Consider the following 16,247-nt stretch of genomic DNA (forward strand, 5'->3'; position numbering starts at 1 on the left):
AGGGGAGGGGGGGTAGGAGGGTAACGGAGAGAAGGGGAGGGGAGAGAGAGAAATGTGGAGGAGAGAGAAGGAGAGAGAAGCGGAAGGTAGAGAGAAGGGGAGGGGAGAGAGAGAAATGTGGAGGAGAGAGAAAGAGAGAGAAGGGGAGGGAGAGAGAGAAATGTGGAGGAGAGAGAAAGAGAGAGAAGGGAAGAGATGGGGGAGGGGAGAGAAATAGTAAAGGAAGGGCTCCACTAGGGCCCTCTCAGCCAGCCTGTCCACTAGGGCCCTCTCAGCCAGCCTGCTCCACTAGGGCCCTCTCAGCCAGCCTGCTCCACTAGGGCCCTCTAGGCCAGCCTGCTCCACTAGGGCCCTCTCAGCCAGCCTGCTCCACTAGGGCCCTCTCAGCCAGCCTGCTCCACTAGGGCCCTCTCAGCCAGCCAGGGCCCTGCTCCACTAGGGCCCTCACAGCCAGCCTGCTCCACTAGGGCCCTCTCAGCCAGCCTGCTCCACTAGGGCCCTCTCAGCCAGCCTGCTCCACTAGGGCCCTCTCAGCCATCTGGAAACACTAGGGCCCACTCAGTCAGCTGGCTCCTCTAGGGCCCTCACAGCCAGCCTGCAACACTACGGCCCTCTCAGCTATCTGGTTACACTAGGGCCCTCTCAGCCATCTGGTTACACTAGGGCCCTCTCAGCCATCTGGTTACACTAGGGCCCTCTCAGCCAGCCTGCTCCACTAGGGCCCTCTCAGCCACCTGGCTCCACTATGGCCCTCTCAGCCACCTGGCTCCACTAGGGACCTCTCAGCCACCTGGCTCCATTAGGGCCCTCTCAGACAGCTGGCTCCACTAGGGACCTCTCAGCCACCTGGCTCCACTAGGGCCCTCTCAGCCAGTTGGTGTGTGTAGGAGAGTGTGAGTTGTGTGTGCAAAAAGTAGAAGTACAAATGTCAAGGGTTATTAACTAAAGTGATAAATCTAGTCCTAGGTTATATTTACTGTGGTGTTTGTTCTCCACTGGTTACCCTGTTCTCATCACAACAGGTCACACATTCTGCTGACATGATTACACACTGTGGTATTTCACCTAACAGAAACAGGAGTTTGTCAATATTACATATTCTTTTTCAAGTTATTTTGGGGTCTTTGTAATCTGACAGAATATGTCTCCTATATCGTACTACATTAAACAGGAGGTTAGGAGTTGCAGCTCAATTTCCACCTTATTTTGTGGGCACTGGGCACATAGCCTGTATTCTCTCTGCCTATGGCGAGAGAGACTCTTAAGTAGAGACTCTTAATCTCTGAAACTCTTAAGGATTGGCCCCTTTTTTTCAATTTTCGCCTAAAATGACAAACTCAAATCTAACTGCCTGTAACTCAGGCCCTGAAGCAAGGACATTTTTTTTAAATTTCACCTTTATTTAACCAGGTTGGCAAGTTGAGAACAAGTTCTCATTTACAATTGCGACCTGGCCAAGATAAGTGTTTATATTTAGGTGCTGGAACATTAAGCCAATATTCTATAAGAGGTGAACTCAAGCAGTAGAAAGTTAGAGGTGATATTATAGGACACTATGTGAAATGTTGCAGGCTGTTGAGTTTTTTTTTAACATATCAGTTTGCTGTAGTGTGTTCAACCACTGATCCAAGATAAGTTGCTAGGAAGTTAATCTCACATCATTGACGTTAGGATGTAATGAGATAGAAGTCATATAGCCTAGCAGTATTTTCCACTCTTCAGTCCACTCTTTATGACAGCAGACTGTGGAGCCCCAGTTAGAGACAGATATGATACCTGCAGTGATACTGATGACCCTGTTGTGGAGCACAGGTAGGATGCTGTTACACACTTGTGACAGTTACTGAGATATGTTTTGATATTGTAAGATATATTATAATTTGCAGGGTTAGTAAAATAACATGCTACTGGAAGCAGACAGTAAAAATGTGTCTCAAAGCAGGACAATGATGTGATCACCTGTAAATGTACTTTACTGTAGTCTAACTGTCCATCTGGGGACAGGCACTAATGTCAGTTAAGTTGTGATGGTGTCATGCATCTGACTGTTGTATATTCAGTGTGTCAAGGATTGATTGTATCTGTCTCAATGTAAATGAGAGAATATATTATATATTATATTGGTGTTATGTTAGAGTAGGAGAAGGGAGGGGTGGAGATGATAGAGGTCTATGAGTCAAAATCAACAGGTCCAACACTATACGTCACGAAGAGAGAGAGAACAAGAGAGAGAGAGAGAGAGAGAGAGAGAGAGAGAGAGAGAGAGAGAGAGAGCGTGTGCGCAAAATAAATGAGCAGAGCGAGAGGGAGGAGAGAGGAAGGGAGGGGACAGAGGAGGGACGGTGAGAAAGGAGGGGAGGGGAGGTAGGAGGGTAACGGAGAGAAGGGGAGGAGAGAGAGAAATGTGGAGGAGAGAGAAAGAGAGAGAAGGGGAGGGAGAGAGAGAAATGTGGAGGAGAGAGAAAGAGAGAGAAGGGGAGGGAGAGAGAGAAATGTGGAGGAGAGAGAAAGAGAGAGAAGGGAAGAGATGGGGGAGGGGAGAGAAATAGTAAAGGAAGGGCTCCACTAGGGCCCTCTCAGCCAGCCTGCTCCACTAGGGCCCTCTCAGCCAGCCTGCTCCACTAGGGCCCTCTCAGCCAGCCTGCTCCACTAGGGACCTCTCAGCCAGCCTGCTCCACTAGGGCCCTCTCAGCCAGTCTGCTCCACTAGGGCCCTCTCAGCAAGCCTGCTCCACTAGGGCCCTCTCAGCCAGCCTGCTCCACTAGGGCCCTCTCAGCCAGTCTGCTCCACTAGGGCCCTCTCAGCAAGCCTGCTCCACTAGGGCCCTCTCAGCCAGCCTGCTCCACTAGGGCCCTCACAGCCAGCCTGCTCCACTAGGGCCCTCTCAGCCAGCCTGCTCCACTAGGGCCCTCTCAGCCAGCCTGCTCCACTAGGGCCCTCTCAGCCAGCCTGCTCCACTAGGGCCCTCTCAGCCAGTCTGATCCACTAGGGCCCTCTCAGCCAGCCTGCTCCACTAGGGCCCTCTCAGCCAGCCTGCTCCACTAGGGCCCCCTCAGCCAGCTGGCTCCATTAGGGCCCTCTCAGCCACCTGGCTCCACTAGGGCCCTCTCAGCCAGCCTGCTCCACTAGGGCCCTCTCAGCCAGCCTGCTCCACTAGGGCCCTCTCAGCCAGCTGGCTCCACTAGGGCCCTCTCAGCCACCTGGCTCCACTAGGGCCCTCTCAGCCACCTGGCTCCACTAGGGCCCTCTCAGCCACCTGGCTCCACTACGGCCCTCTCAGCCACCTGGCTCCACTAGGGCCCTCCCAGCCAGCCTGCTCCACTAGGGCCCTCTCAGCCAGCTGGCTCCACTAGGGCCCTCTCAGCCACCTGGCTCCACTAGGGCCCTCTCAGCCACCTGGCTCCACTAGGGCCCTCTCAGCCACCTGGCTCCACTAGGGCCCTCTCAGCCACCTGGCTCCACTAGGGCCCTCCCAGCCAGCCTGCTCCACTAGGGCCCTCTCAGCCAAGCTGGCTCCACTAGGGCCCTCTCAGCCACCTGGCTCCACTAGGGCCCTCTCAGCCACCTGGCTCTACTAGGGCCCTCTCAGCCACCTGGCTCCACTAGGGCCCTCTCAGCCACCTGGCTCCACTAGGGCCCTCTCAGACACCTTGCTCCACTAGGGCCCTCTCAGCCAGCTGGCTCCACTAGGGCCCTCTCAGCCACCTGGCTCCATTAGGGCCCTCTCAGCCAGCTGGCTCCACTAGGGCCCTCTTAGCCACCTGGCTCCACTAGGGACCTCTCAATCAGCTGGTGTTTAGGAGAGTGTGAGTTGTGTGTGCAAAAAGTAGAAGTACAAATGTTGAGGGAAATGAACTAAAGTGATAAATCTAGTCCTAGGTTTTATTTACTGTGGTGTTTGTTCTCCACTGGTTCCCCTGTTCTCATCACAACAGGTCACACATTCTGCTGACATGATTACACACTGTGGTATTTTACCTAACAGATACAGGAGCTTGTCAATATTATATTTGTTTTCAAGTTATTTTGGGGTCCTTGTAGTCTGAGGGAAATATGTGTATCTTATATCATCGTACATTTGGCAGGAGGTTGTGTTTTATTAATTATTAGCCAATCAGCATTGAGCTCAACTGAGTGAGCTCAGCTGTGAATGGTCCTGGTGCACCAAATAAAAGTGTAAAGGGAAGCCAGTTTGGATTTGGCTTCAGACCAATCACATCACAAGCCAAACATCATCATTTACAGAAACATGAATGCATCTCATTGTGGTTAATGTTAGGATGGAAGATCAACATGTAGCTAGATGTAGTAGGTTAATGTTAACTAGCTGGCCTGAGATGATGGAAGTTCAACATGTACTGTAGCTAGATGTAGTAGGCTAATGTTAACTAGCTGGCCTGAGAGGATGGAAGTTCAACATGTAGCTAGATGTAGTAGGCTAATGTTAACTAGCTGGCCTGATAGGATGGAAGTTCAACATGTAGCTAGATGTAGTAGGCTAATGTTAACTAGCTGGCCTGAGAGGATGGAAGTTCAACATGTAGCTAGATGTAGTAGGTTAATGTTAACTAGCTGGCCTGAGAGGATGGAAGTTCAACATGTAGCTAGATGTAGTAGGCTAATGTTAACTAGCTGGCCTGAGAGGATGGAAGTTCAACATGTAGCTAGATGTAGTAGGCTAATGTTAACTAGCTGGCCTGAGAGGATGGAAGTTCAACATGTAGCTAGATGTAGTAGGTTAATGTTAACTAGCTGGCCTGAGAGGATGGAAGTTCAACATGTAGCTAGATGTAGTAGGCTAATGTTAACTAGCTGGCCTGAGAGGATGGAAGTTCAACATGTAGCTAGATGTAGTAGGTTAATGTTAACTAGCTGGCCTGAGAGGATGGAAGTTCAACATGTAGCTAGATGTAGTAGGCTAATGTTAACTAGCTGGCCTGAGAGGATGGAAGTTCAACATGTAGCTAGATGTAGTAGGCTAATGTTAACTAGCTGGCATGAGAGGATGGAAGTTCGACATGTAGCTAGATGTAGTAGGCTAATGTTAACTAGCTGGCCTGAGAGGATGGAAGTTCAACATGTACTGTAGCTAGATGTAGTAGGCTAATGTTAACTAGCTGGCCTGAGAGGATGGAAGTTCAACATGTAGCTAGATGTAGTAGGTTAATGTTAACTAGATGGCCTGAGAGGATGGAAGTTCAACATGTACTGTAGCTAGATGTAGTAGGCTAATGTTAACTAGCTGGCCTGAGAGGATGGAAGTTCAACATGTAGCTAGATGTAGTAGGCTAATGTTAACTAGCTGGCCTGAGAGGATGGAAGTTCAACATGTAGCTAGATGTAGTAGGCTAATGTTAACTAGCTGGCTTGGCGCATCGCTGCCCATGTCAGGAAGTTCTGCTAGCTAGCAAGCATTTTAGCCAGGTAATTTAGGAGAAAAAAAACTAAAATGGAGTCCTGTAGGGTACTTGAAAGAGGAGGATGGCTTTGGTGTTTCTCTTCAAGCAGGGTGAGTCAACATGTGTTTTCTACACACACACACACACACACACACACGCACACACGCACACACACACACACACACACACACACACACACACACGAACAGAGCAGAATAAGTAAATTATCAATGCAGAAGTGTGTGTGTGTGTGTGTGTGTGTGTGTGTGTGTGTGTGTGTGTGTGTGTGTAGCCTATGTAGTTTATGAATGAATGTGTGTGGGTTTGGTGTGAGAGTGTCAATGTAGTGTGAGAAGGGGGGGAGAGGAGAGGAGGAGAGGAGGAGAGGAGAGGAGAGGAGAGGGGGGGGAGAGGAGGAGAGGGGGTAGAAGAGGAGAAATGGGGGGAAGAGAGGGAGAGAAGAGGAGAGGGGCAGAATTGGAGAAGAATATGAGGTGGGGCAGAATAAGAGTAAAGAGGGGGGAGAAGAGGAGAAGAGGGGGAGAAGAGGAGAGGGGGAGAGGAGGAGAGGGGGAGGAGAAGATAGGTGGAGAAGAGGAGAGGGGGAGAGGTGGAGAGGAGGAGAAGAGGAGAGGGGGAGAGGAGGAGAAGAGGAGAGGAGACAGGGATAAGAGAGGAGGAGTGAGAAGAGGAGAGGAGTGAGAAGAGGAGAGGAGTGAGAAGAGGAGAAGTGGGAGAAGTGCGAGAGGGGGTAGGAGAGGAGTGGCGGAGAAGAGGACGGGGGAGATGAGGAGAAGTGAGAAGGGGAGAAGAGAGAGGGAAGAGAGGGGGGAGTAGAGGAAACGAGAGGGGAGAAGAGAGTGGAAGAGGAGAGAAAAGGGAAGAAGAGGAGAGGAGAGGGAAGAGGAGAGACAAGGGAGAAGAGGAGAGGAGATGAGGGGTAAAGAGGAGAGGGGAGAGGAGAGGATAGTGGAGAGGAGGGGAGAGGAGAAGGGGGGGAAGATGAGGGGGAATAGAGGAGGAGAAGAGGAGAGGGGGAGGAGAAGAGAGGGGGAGAAGAGGAGAAGAAAGAGGGATAAGAGTAGGGAGGAGAGGAGAAGGGAAGAGGGGGAGAAGAGGGGGAATAAAGGGGGAGGAGAGGAGAGGGAGGAGAGGAGAGGGAAGAGGAGAGGGGAGGAGAGGAGAGGGGAGGGGAGGGGCAGAAAGGGAAAAAAGAGGGGGAGACGAGAAGAGGAGAAGAGGATGAGAGAGGGAGGGAGAGAAGAGAGGGGGAGAAGATGAGACAGTGGAGAAGAGTAGAGTGGATATTAAGAGACAAGTATAATTGGGGAGAAGATGGAAGAGAAGAGGAGTCGGGGGGAAGAGGAGAGGAGAATAGGAGAAGGGGAGTGGGGGGGAAGAGCAGAGGAGAAGTGGAGAAGGGGAGTGGGGGGAAGAGGAGATGAGAATGGGAGAAGAAAGGGGGAGAAGAGGAGATTAGGAGAAGAGAGAGGGGGAGATGCGAAGAAGGGGTTAGCAGAGGAGAGGAGGAGGGGAGGATAGGAGAGGGGAGAGGAGTGGAGAGTAGAGAGAGAGGGGAGTAGCTGGGAAAGGAGAGGGGGAGGAGAGGAGAAGATGGGAGAAGAGATGAGGAGAAGATGAGAAGGGGGAGGAGAGGGGGGAGAAGAGGAGGATGAGAGAAGGGGAGAGGAAGAGAAGAGAGGAGGTACTGTTTGTCTCCCACCGTTCCACTCAGAGGACTCTACTGTTATCAAGTGGGCGTTTCCACTATATTTAGTTTACCAGTCATTTCAGTGAAGGGAACAAGTGCACACTTTAGGAGAAATAATTGGGACAATGCTTCTTTCTCGTCTCCAGTCCTGCGTCTGTAACACCATATTTCCACCTAGTGGCCATAAGAGGAACTGCCCTGTCAGTGTGTTTTTACTGCTGGCTCAAAACAACACATGACCTGCAAACAGGATATGATTCATGTGTGAGTACTAAAAGCACCTGAATGTAGTATATTATAGTATATTTATTATATATGTGGGTCTGATGAGTAAACACTCTTAATGTTTGCGGTTTTATCCCTCAGAAGAACATTGGTCACTATGAAACCAAACACATGTGAAACATCATGATAAGACTGTCTTCCCCATCACATCATGAAAGGTCATGTTGATGTTCATTTAACCTCTGTCTCTCTCTTCCTCTGACTCCTCTCTTTCTCCTTTGTTTCTCTCTGTCTCTCTGTCTCTTTCTCTCTCTTTCTCCTCTGTCTCTCTCTTTCTCCTCAGATCTCCAGGCTCAAAGTGTCAGTCCACTAGGTAGGTAGAGTATAAATCTACAGTGATTATAGCAGTTCAATATTAGTCAACTTTATTATCCCACATGGAGAAATTCATGTGTCCATACAAACTATTCTAAACCCCAATAACAAGTAGTGTTTTATGGAACTACTAATACTTGTCAACCACAAAACACTACTGCTGTTAGAATAACAGAATCACTGTCATCATCTGTCCTCACCACTGTGTTTTCCTCTCTGCTGTTTACAGCTGAACTCTCAGTCAGACTGGTGAATGGAACCACTTCCTGTTCTGGGACAGTGGAAGCCTTCCATGAAGGAGAGTGGTCAGGTCTATGTTTTAGGTGGTTTTGGAGCTTGATGAGACAGGCTACGGTTGTGTGTAGACAGCAGGGCTGTGGGAATCCTGTAGCTGCATCTAGAGGACCTCTGATTGAAGATGGAAGAATAGGAGTCAGACTATATCGTAGATGCAGGGGAAATGAGTCTTCTACTAGACAGTGTGACAACAGAGGAGGACCAGGTGTCTGTGATGGTGAATATTATCATCATGTGACCTGTTCAGGTAAGAGACTGGTCATATTGAGAGATTTATTTATACATTATACAATATTACCATGTATCATGTTTTATGTGTTTTTATTTCATTTAAATAGAGGGAGAGATGTCAGATGTATTTAAACATTATATTTGTGTTTGTCATATTGGTTTATGGGAGATGTTCATGGGCAGATCATTGTAGTTCAGATGGTACTGAAGTGAAGCTGCCTGATGGATGTCCAGCTGTTTATTTTCTATAAAGTGAAGTGAACTTATTCCTGTCTCCTGCCCACATTATTCCCAACCCGATCTTGAGTGACTAAGAACCCATTTCTACCTCTTACAGTATCAAACATAGCAAACTACTATCTTTTATCCAACATATTTGTGTTTAGTCCTTGACAGTGTCATCAACAAACTGATTGAATGGTCAACCAACTCTTTTTCTCCAGAGTCTGTGCGGCTTGTGGATGGAGCTGGTTTCTGCTCTGGGAGAGTGGAGGTGAAGTCCAATCAGTCCTGGGCCTCAGTGTGTGAAGCTGACTTTGACCGGCAGGATGCAGAGGTAGTCTGTGTGGAGTTTGGCTGTGGGGCTCCTGCAGCTCTACAGGGGGGGCTCTATGGAGAAGGTGAGGGTCAGACCTGGGGTAAAGAGTTCCAGTGTAAAGGCAAAGAGTCCCGTCTCCTGGACTGTGACACCTCAGACAGAGAAAACAACACCTGCCCACCTGGTAATGCTGTTGGACTCACCTGCTCAGGTAAGAAACAGTTTGTCACTCAGTCAACATTGTTTCTCACCTGGAGTGAAGAATATGAGAGAAAATATAGGTGTGTTTTAGTGAGAAATAGTAAGATTACTGTCTCTCTCTTTTATTTTTCTCAGAGCCTGATGATGTGAGGCTGGTGGGAGGAGGCAGTCGCTGTGCTGGTGGAGTGGAGTGGTACGACCAGGGAGAGTGGAGGACTATGGGAGCTGAGGACAGGGACCAGAAGCATGTAGCTGCAGTAGTGTGTAGACAGCTGGGTTGTGGCTCCAATGTTTCAGAACTACCTGGAAACACCACTGGAGGGATTAGAGTTTCCTGTTCTGAGTCTGAGTCTTCACTGAGGGATTGTTGGAGAATGGATTATCTCTGTCCTGGACTCACAGTGATCTGCTCAGGTAATAACAAGATACACTATATGGCCAAAAGTATGTGGACTTTAGTGGATTCGGCTATTTCAGCCACACCTTTTGCTGACAGGTGTATAAAATTAAGCACACAGCCATGAAATCTCCATAGACAAACATTGCCAGTAGATTGGACTTACTGAAGATCTCAGTGACTTAACGTGGCAAGTCTAGGAGCAACAACGGCTCAGCCGTGAAGTGGTAGACAACACAAGCTCACAGAACGGACCGCCGGGTGTTGAACCACGTAGAGCCTACAAATAATCCTCTGTTGTAAAACTCACTGCTGAGTTCCACATACTTTTGTCCATGTATTATATCTCCTTCCTGGACTCACAGTGATCTGCTCAGGAAATATATCAACATATTATAATTATATTCAACTGATTTCCTTCATTCATACAACTTCCTCTGCACCTCTCATGATGACTGTTTAACATGTCAGTCTGCTTTACTAAATAGATCACTCAGTCAAGTAGGAATCAAATACAACTTAAATATCCCAGAATGCTTTTGTATTTGAGTGTTATCTCAGTGAACGTCTCTACTCACTACCACTGTCACATGTCATGTTATTGTCATATCTAAATGAGGAAAGTAGTTGAGGAGCTACGTTTTATTTTTCTCTCCTCTAGTTCCAGATGTCCTGCTTCAGCCTGATATCAACATATGTTGTCTCAGTGACTGTAGGCCCACTACTCATGTTGCCCTGTGAGGGAGGGTGGCTAGCAGTGTTACATGCTGATGTTATTGTCATATCTATAGGAAACTAGTTGAAGAGGTTTTTCTTGTTCTCTTTTATTGTTACAGATCTCCTGGTCCAGCCTGATATCTTCCTGACTGACCCAATGGGAGGGGTCTTCAGGGGCCACCAGGGGCCCGAGATGTTCAGGGGCTACAGCTTCACCATCACCTGCTCCACTCAGCCACAGTACCCAGGAGGCTCCTTCCTCCTCACGTTCACCAGCTCCAACAGAACCCAGATCCAGCCAGCTGTCAATCACTCTGCTGCCTTCCTCTTCCCTGCTGCAGATGACTCCCACCGAGGGAACTACAGCTGTGTTTATGACAATTATGTTTTCTCTCATAACTTCTCCTCTGAGAGTGAGCTCCTCTCCCTCACCATCACAGGTAACTGAACATGAACCAGACTTATAACTTTGTCAATGACAGATTTCCCACAGATCTATGTGATGATGATCAGTCCCCTCATCAAAGGTGTTTCTGTTTGCAGCCTCTCCTCTGCCAGCCTTCATCATCAGACACGTTGTAGTGCTGCTGATCCTACTGACAGCCATCACCACCTCCTACCTGTACTACAAGGTAAAGACCTTTACTCAGACGTTACAAGTCATTTAAACTAGAGGGTGAGGGGGAGAGGGAAGGAGAGAATGGAGATACTAGAGAGTAAATGTCTGACTGTTGGTGCTGTGCCTCCCTAGCCCACCAGGAGGCAGAAGAGAGTGAACAGGGTGAGCAGCATGGATCTTTATGTCAATGCCATGGAGATGGTCTCTCTGAGCTCCAGAGCTGAAGCTGGACCGGGAGAGGAGAGAGCAGCCCAGGGGACGGAGTAGGAGTAGAATTAATCTGACCCTACATGCTGATCTTAGGTCAGTTTTGTGTTTTAAATCGATGGTCAGCATTGGACTGGTGTTTAAAATGTGGTGACAAACCTGAAGTGGTTCTAATTTTAATAACAAGTTCAGAATGAGTTTATCTTTCTAGAACCTTGGAAGAAATCTAAAAGGAGTGACTGCAACCACCATTATTCATTTAGTTTGGTTTTTACCACCAGAGAAACATGGGGTTTGGGGTAACATGGGGTTCTGGGTAACATGGGGTTTGGGGTAACATGGGGTTTGGGTAACATGGGGTTTTGGGTAACATGGGGTTTGGGTAACATGGGGTTCTGGGTAACATGGGGTTTGGGTAACATGGGGTTTGAGTAACATGGGGTTCTGGTAACATGGGGTTTTGGGTAACATGGGGTTCTGGGTAACATGGGGTTCTGGGTAACATGGGGTTCTGGGTAACATGGGGTTCTGGGTAACATGGGGTTCTGGGTAACATGGGGTTTCGGTTCATTTCAGAAACTAGCTCAATTAGGTCTGTTTTGCATTCCACCCGTGGAGGAAGGTGGGAGGAGCCTCAGAAACCTGGATCATTGTAATGGCTGAAACGGAGTAGGTGGAACGGTGTCAAACACTTGATCTGTTTGATACTGTTCCATTCATTCCCTTCCAGCCAATACAATGAGCCAGTCCTCCTATAGCTCCTCCCACCAGCCTCCACCGCATTCTATACATTCATTCCCTTCCAGCCAATACAATGAGCCAGTCCTCCTATAGCTCCTCCCACCAGCCTCCACCGCATTCTATACATTCATTCCCTTCCAGCCAATACAATGAGCCAGTCCTCCTATAGCTCCTCCCACCAGCCTCCACCGCATTCTATACATTCATTCCCTTCCAGCCAATACAATGAGCCAGTCCTCCTATAGCTCCTCCCACCAGCCTCCACCGCATTCTATACATTCATTCCCTTCCAGCCAATACAATGAGCCAGTCCTCCTATAGCTCCTCCCACCAGCCTCCACCGCATTCTATACATTCATTCCCTTCCAGCCAATACAATGAGCCAGTCCTCCTATAGCTCCTCCCACCAGCCTCCACCGCATTCTATACATTCATTCCCTTCCAGCCAATACAATGAGCCAGTCCTCCTATAGCTCCGCCCACCAGCCTCCACCGCATTCTATACATTCATTCCCTTCCAGCCAATACAATGAGCCAGTCCTCCTATAGCTCCGCCCACCAGCCTCCACCGCATTCTATACATTCATTCCCTTCCAGCCAATACAATGAGCCAGTCCTCCTATAGCTCCTCCCACCATTATTATTAGTCCATGTATTATTATATTATTTAGTATAGCCTACTGTTAGATTCTTTATGTTGAAGAGTCTCCATTATTAGTCCATGTATTATTATATTATCTAGTATAGCCTACTGTTAGATTCTTTATGTTGAAGTGTCTCCATTATTAGTCCATGTATTATTATATTATTTAGTATAGCCTACTGTTAGATTCTTTATGCTGAAGAGTCTCCATTATTAGTCCATGTATTATTATATTATTTAGTATAGCCTACTGTTAGATTCTTTATGTTGAAGATTCTCCATTATTAGTCCATGTATTATTTAGTATAGCCTACTGTTAGATTCTTTATTTTGAAGAGTCTCCATTATTAGTCCATGTATTATTATATTATTTAGTATAGCCTACTGTTAGATTATTTATGTTGAAGAGTCTCCATTATTAGTCCATGTATTATTATATTATTTAGTATAGCCTACTGTTAGATTCTTTATGCTGAAGAGTCTCCATTATTAGTCCATGTATTATTATATTATTTAGTATAGCCTACTGTTAGATTCTTTATGCTGAAGCGTCTCCATTATTAGTCCATGTATTATAATCATCTGTTCATTCTTTGTAGTTTGAAACACTTTAATAAAAGGGGACATATTTTTCACAAGTCAATGTGGTTTATTGTTGTAGTTTGTTTACTTTTAGATGTATAAATCTCTCCTGATGTTGATATTGATTTACGATGCAGATTATTGTTATGATGTTGTGCCTTCAGAAAATATTCACACTCCTTTACTTACAAAATGGGATAAAAAAATAAAAATTTAATTTTTTTGTCAATGATCTACACAAAATACTCAACCCCCTGAGTCAATACGTGTTTGGATCACATTTGTCAGTGATTACAGCTGTGCCTTCTGGGTAAATCTAGAAGAGCTTTCCACACCTGAATTGTGCAACATTTGCCCATTATTAACAAAATTTAACCAAAATTCTTCAAACCCTCTAATTAGTTATTGATCATTACTAGACAACCATTTTCAAGTGTTGCCATAGATTTTCGGGCAGATTTAAGTCAAAACTGTAACTCGGCCACTCAGGAACATTCACTGTTTTCTTGGTAAGCACCTTGTGTAGATTTGTCCTTGTGTTGTAGGTTATTGTCCTGCTGAAAGATGAATTCGTAACCCAGTGTTGGTGGAAAGCAGACTGAACCATGATTCCCTCTAGGATTTTGCCTGTGCTTTGCTCCATCCCGTGAATATTTTTATCCTGAAAAACTCCCCAGTCCTTAACAATTACAGGCATACCCATAACATGATGCAGCCACCACCACCAGGGGGGGGGAGAGTGCACCTCATATTCAGGAAGGTGTACTGAATGTTCCCTACAGTGTATTTTTCCCAATTCATTATAGTTGGTTTGGTTTATTTTCTAGTTTAGTTTCTCTCATGATGTTATAGATCATAAATGTTACATTCATTATGATGTAGATTGTTAGGATGTTGTTAGTAGTATATAGATGATGTTATTGATTATAAATGTTATGATATTGATTATGATGTAGATTACTGTTATGATGTTAGTAGTATAGAGATAATGATGTCATTGATTATAAATGTTATGATATTGATTATGATGTAGATTATTGTTATGATGTTGTTAGTAGTATATAGATAATGATGTCATTGATTATAAATGTTATATTGATTATGATGTAGATTAGTGTTGGGATGTTGTTAGTAGTATATAGATAATGATGTTATTGATTATAAATGTTATGATATTGATTATGATGTTAGTAGTATATAGATATTGTTATTCTCTTATGATCTGTGGGTTACAGAGGAAGTACATCGTACAGTTCTGATATACAATAGATTGTGTGTGTGTGTATGCTGTGTGCATATGAAATAATCAAATCATACAACCAACCAACCAACCAACCAACCAACCAACCAACCAACCAACCAACCAACCAACCAACCAACCAACCAACCAACCAACCAACCAACCAACCAACCAACCAACCAACCAACCAACCAACCAACCAACCAACCAACCAACCAACCACTCAATAAGTTAAGTAAATAAATATTGTATTTAGAGTGGCAAAAAGTCTCCCCTGTAAAAAAATACCAAGTGTTGTTGTTCATTACATAAATAGTCTCATCTGTCTGTTGGTTGTGTGTTTTTAATAACAGTTGATGACAGTGTTTGTTGATGTTGTATTTTCAGTTAGAGTAGTAGTCCGTCAGCAAGATAAAAAAAAAAAAATCCCTTTTCATTCACTTCCCCTCTTCCTCCTCCTCCTCCTCCACACACAGTCCTAGTTCGCCACGTCGGAGACAGAGATGAAACCAACTGCGCCAAAGCCCAAGCAAAGGAGAAACAAACCCTCTGTCTTTTCCACTTCAACGTTTCAACAGGTGCTACAAAATGGCGTCCAGTTGACTTGGTGTCCCCCAAGGCTCGGTGCTTGGCACGTAAGGTTTCTCCAACCGTAACGCAGCTCGCATGTCATTGGCCAGCTCCTCGGTCTCTGTGGAGACGTCGCCATTGGCGATCTTGGTGTTCTCCTCGTACCCCGTGGGCATGAAGGCTAGCGTGTACGGGAAGAGCCTGTGACACTCCGCACGGTAAGACTCCGCCCACTCCTTTGACTCGCCCAATCCTCCATTCCGAAGCGCCTCTAGTACCTCTGTGCAGATCTGATTGGAGGACGGGGAGTGAGAAAGGCATTATAGGTCAATTATGTACTCAATGTTTTAGTTATCGTTTCTGCATTTCTGTTCTGCTGTTTTTACATTGAAAAAGTCAGAAAATGGAATAACAAATGATGTCATCAAAAGAAGGATTAACGACAGAAAAACTCTGCCTTGTTAAATAGGATATGAAAACGTCTGGTTGTTGGCCAGCAACGTGAATTAACAACCCAACCCACTAGACAACAGCAACATAACAACCCAACCCACTAGACAACAGCCACATAACAACCCAACCCACTAGACAACAGCAACATAACAACCCAACCCACTAGACAACAGCAACGTAAATTAACAACCTAACCCACTAGACGACAGCAACGTAAATTAACAACCCAACCCACTAGACAACAGCAACATAACAACCCAACCCACTAGACGACAGCAACATAAATGAACAACCCAACCCACTAGAAGACAGCAACATAACAACCCAACCCACTAGACAACAGCAACATAAATGAACAACCCAACCCACTAGAAGACAGCAACATAACAACCCAACCCACTAGACGACAGCAACATAACAACCCAACCCACTAGACAACAGCAACGTAAATTAACAACCCAACCCACTAGACAACAGCAACGTAAATTAACAACCCAACCCACTAGACAACAGCAACATAAATTAACAACCCAACCCACTAGACAACAGCAACGTAAATGAACAACCCAACCCACTAGACAACAGCAACATAACAACCCAACCCACTAGACAACAGCAACGTAAATTAACAACCCAACCCACTAGACAACAGCAACGTAAATTAACAACCCAACCCACTAGACAACAGCAACATAAATTAACAACCCAACCCACTAGACAACAGCAACGTAAATTAACAACCCAACCCACTAGACAACAGCAACGTGAATTAACAACCCAACCCACTAGACGACAGCAACATAACAACCCAATACATTGCCTGCACCCCTAAATTCAACCTGAAGCCTATATGGGTTATGAATGCCGTATTAACCTGTCTTCGGTAACAGTCCATCAGGCCACTATGAGGTCTACCTGTGTTGATACTAAGCTTCCTGGACCAACCGGAAGTGGTTAAAATCACCCTAAAAGTGTATACCCATACTCTGCCTGCAGTTTGATAGACATAGTGCATTCAACCCTGTGTAAATCAGTCAGTTCGTAACGTAAACACTTAAAACTCAGGATTCTGTAAAAGCATACCCCAATGAGGATATGTGG

At 46.1% G+C, this 16,247-nt stretch overlaps 1 protein-coding gene across 2 annotated transcripts in view; it reads left to right on the plus strand.

Annotated features, from left to right (window-relative positions):
- Positions 1–11,299, plus strand: part of LOC110519450 (CD5 antigen-like) — a 115,582-nt gene extending 104,283 nt beyond the window's left edge. For both annotated transcript variants that reach the window (XM_036971869.1, XM_036971868.1), the window contains 5 exons: positions 8,682–8,987; positions 9,113–9,391; positions 10,211–10,531; positions 10,635–10,723; positions 10,843–11,299. In XM_036971869.1, the coding sequence (XP_036827764.1) occupies positions 8,682–8,987; positions 9,113–9,391; positions 10,211–10,531; positions 10,635–10,723; positions 10,843–10,977 (1,130 nt within the window). In that variant the 3' untranslated portion in view covers positions 10,978–11,299. The remainder of the gene's footprint in view (positions 1–8,681; positions 8,988–9,112; positions 9,392–10,210; positions 10,532–10,634; positions 10,724–10,842) is intronic.
- The last annotated feature ends 4,948 nt before the right edge of the window (positions 11,300–16,247 follow it).

The sequence above is a fragment of the Oncorhynchus mykiss genome, unplaced genomic scaffold (genome assembly GCF_013265735.2).
Source record: "Oncorhynchus mykiss isolate Arlee unplaced genomic scaffold, USDA_OmykA_1.1 un_scaffold_85, whole genome shotgun sequence".
Classification (NCBI taxonomy): domain Eukaryota; kingdom Metazoa; phylum Chordata; class Actinopteri; order Salmoniformes; family Salmonidae; genus Oncorhynchus; species Oncorhynchus mykiss.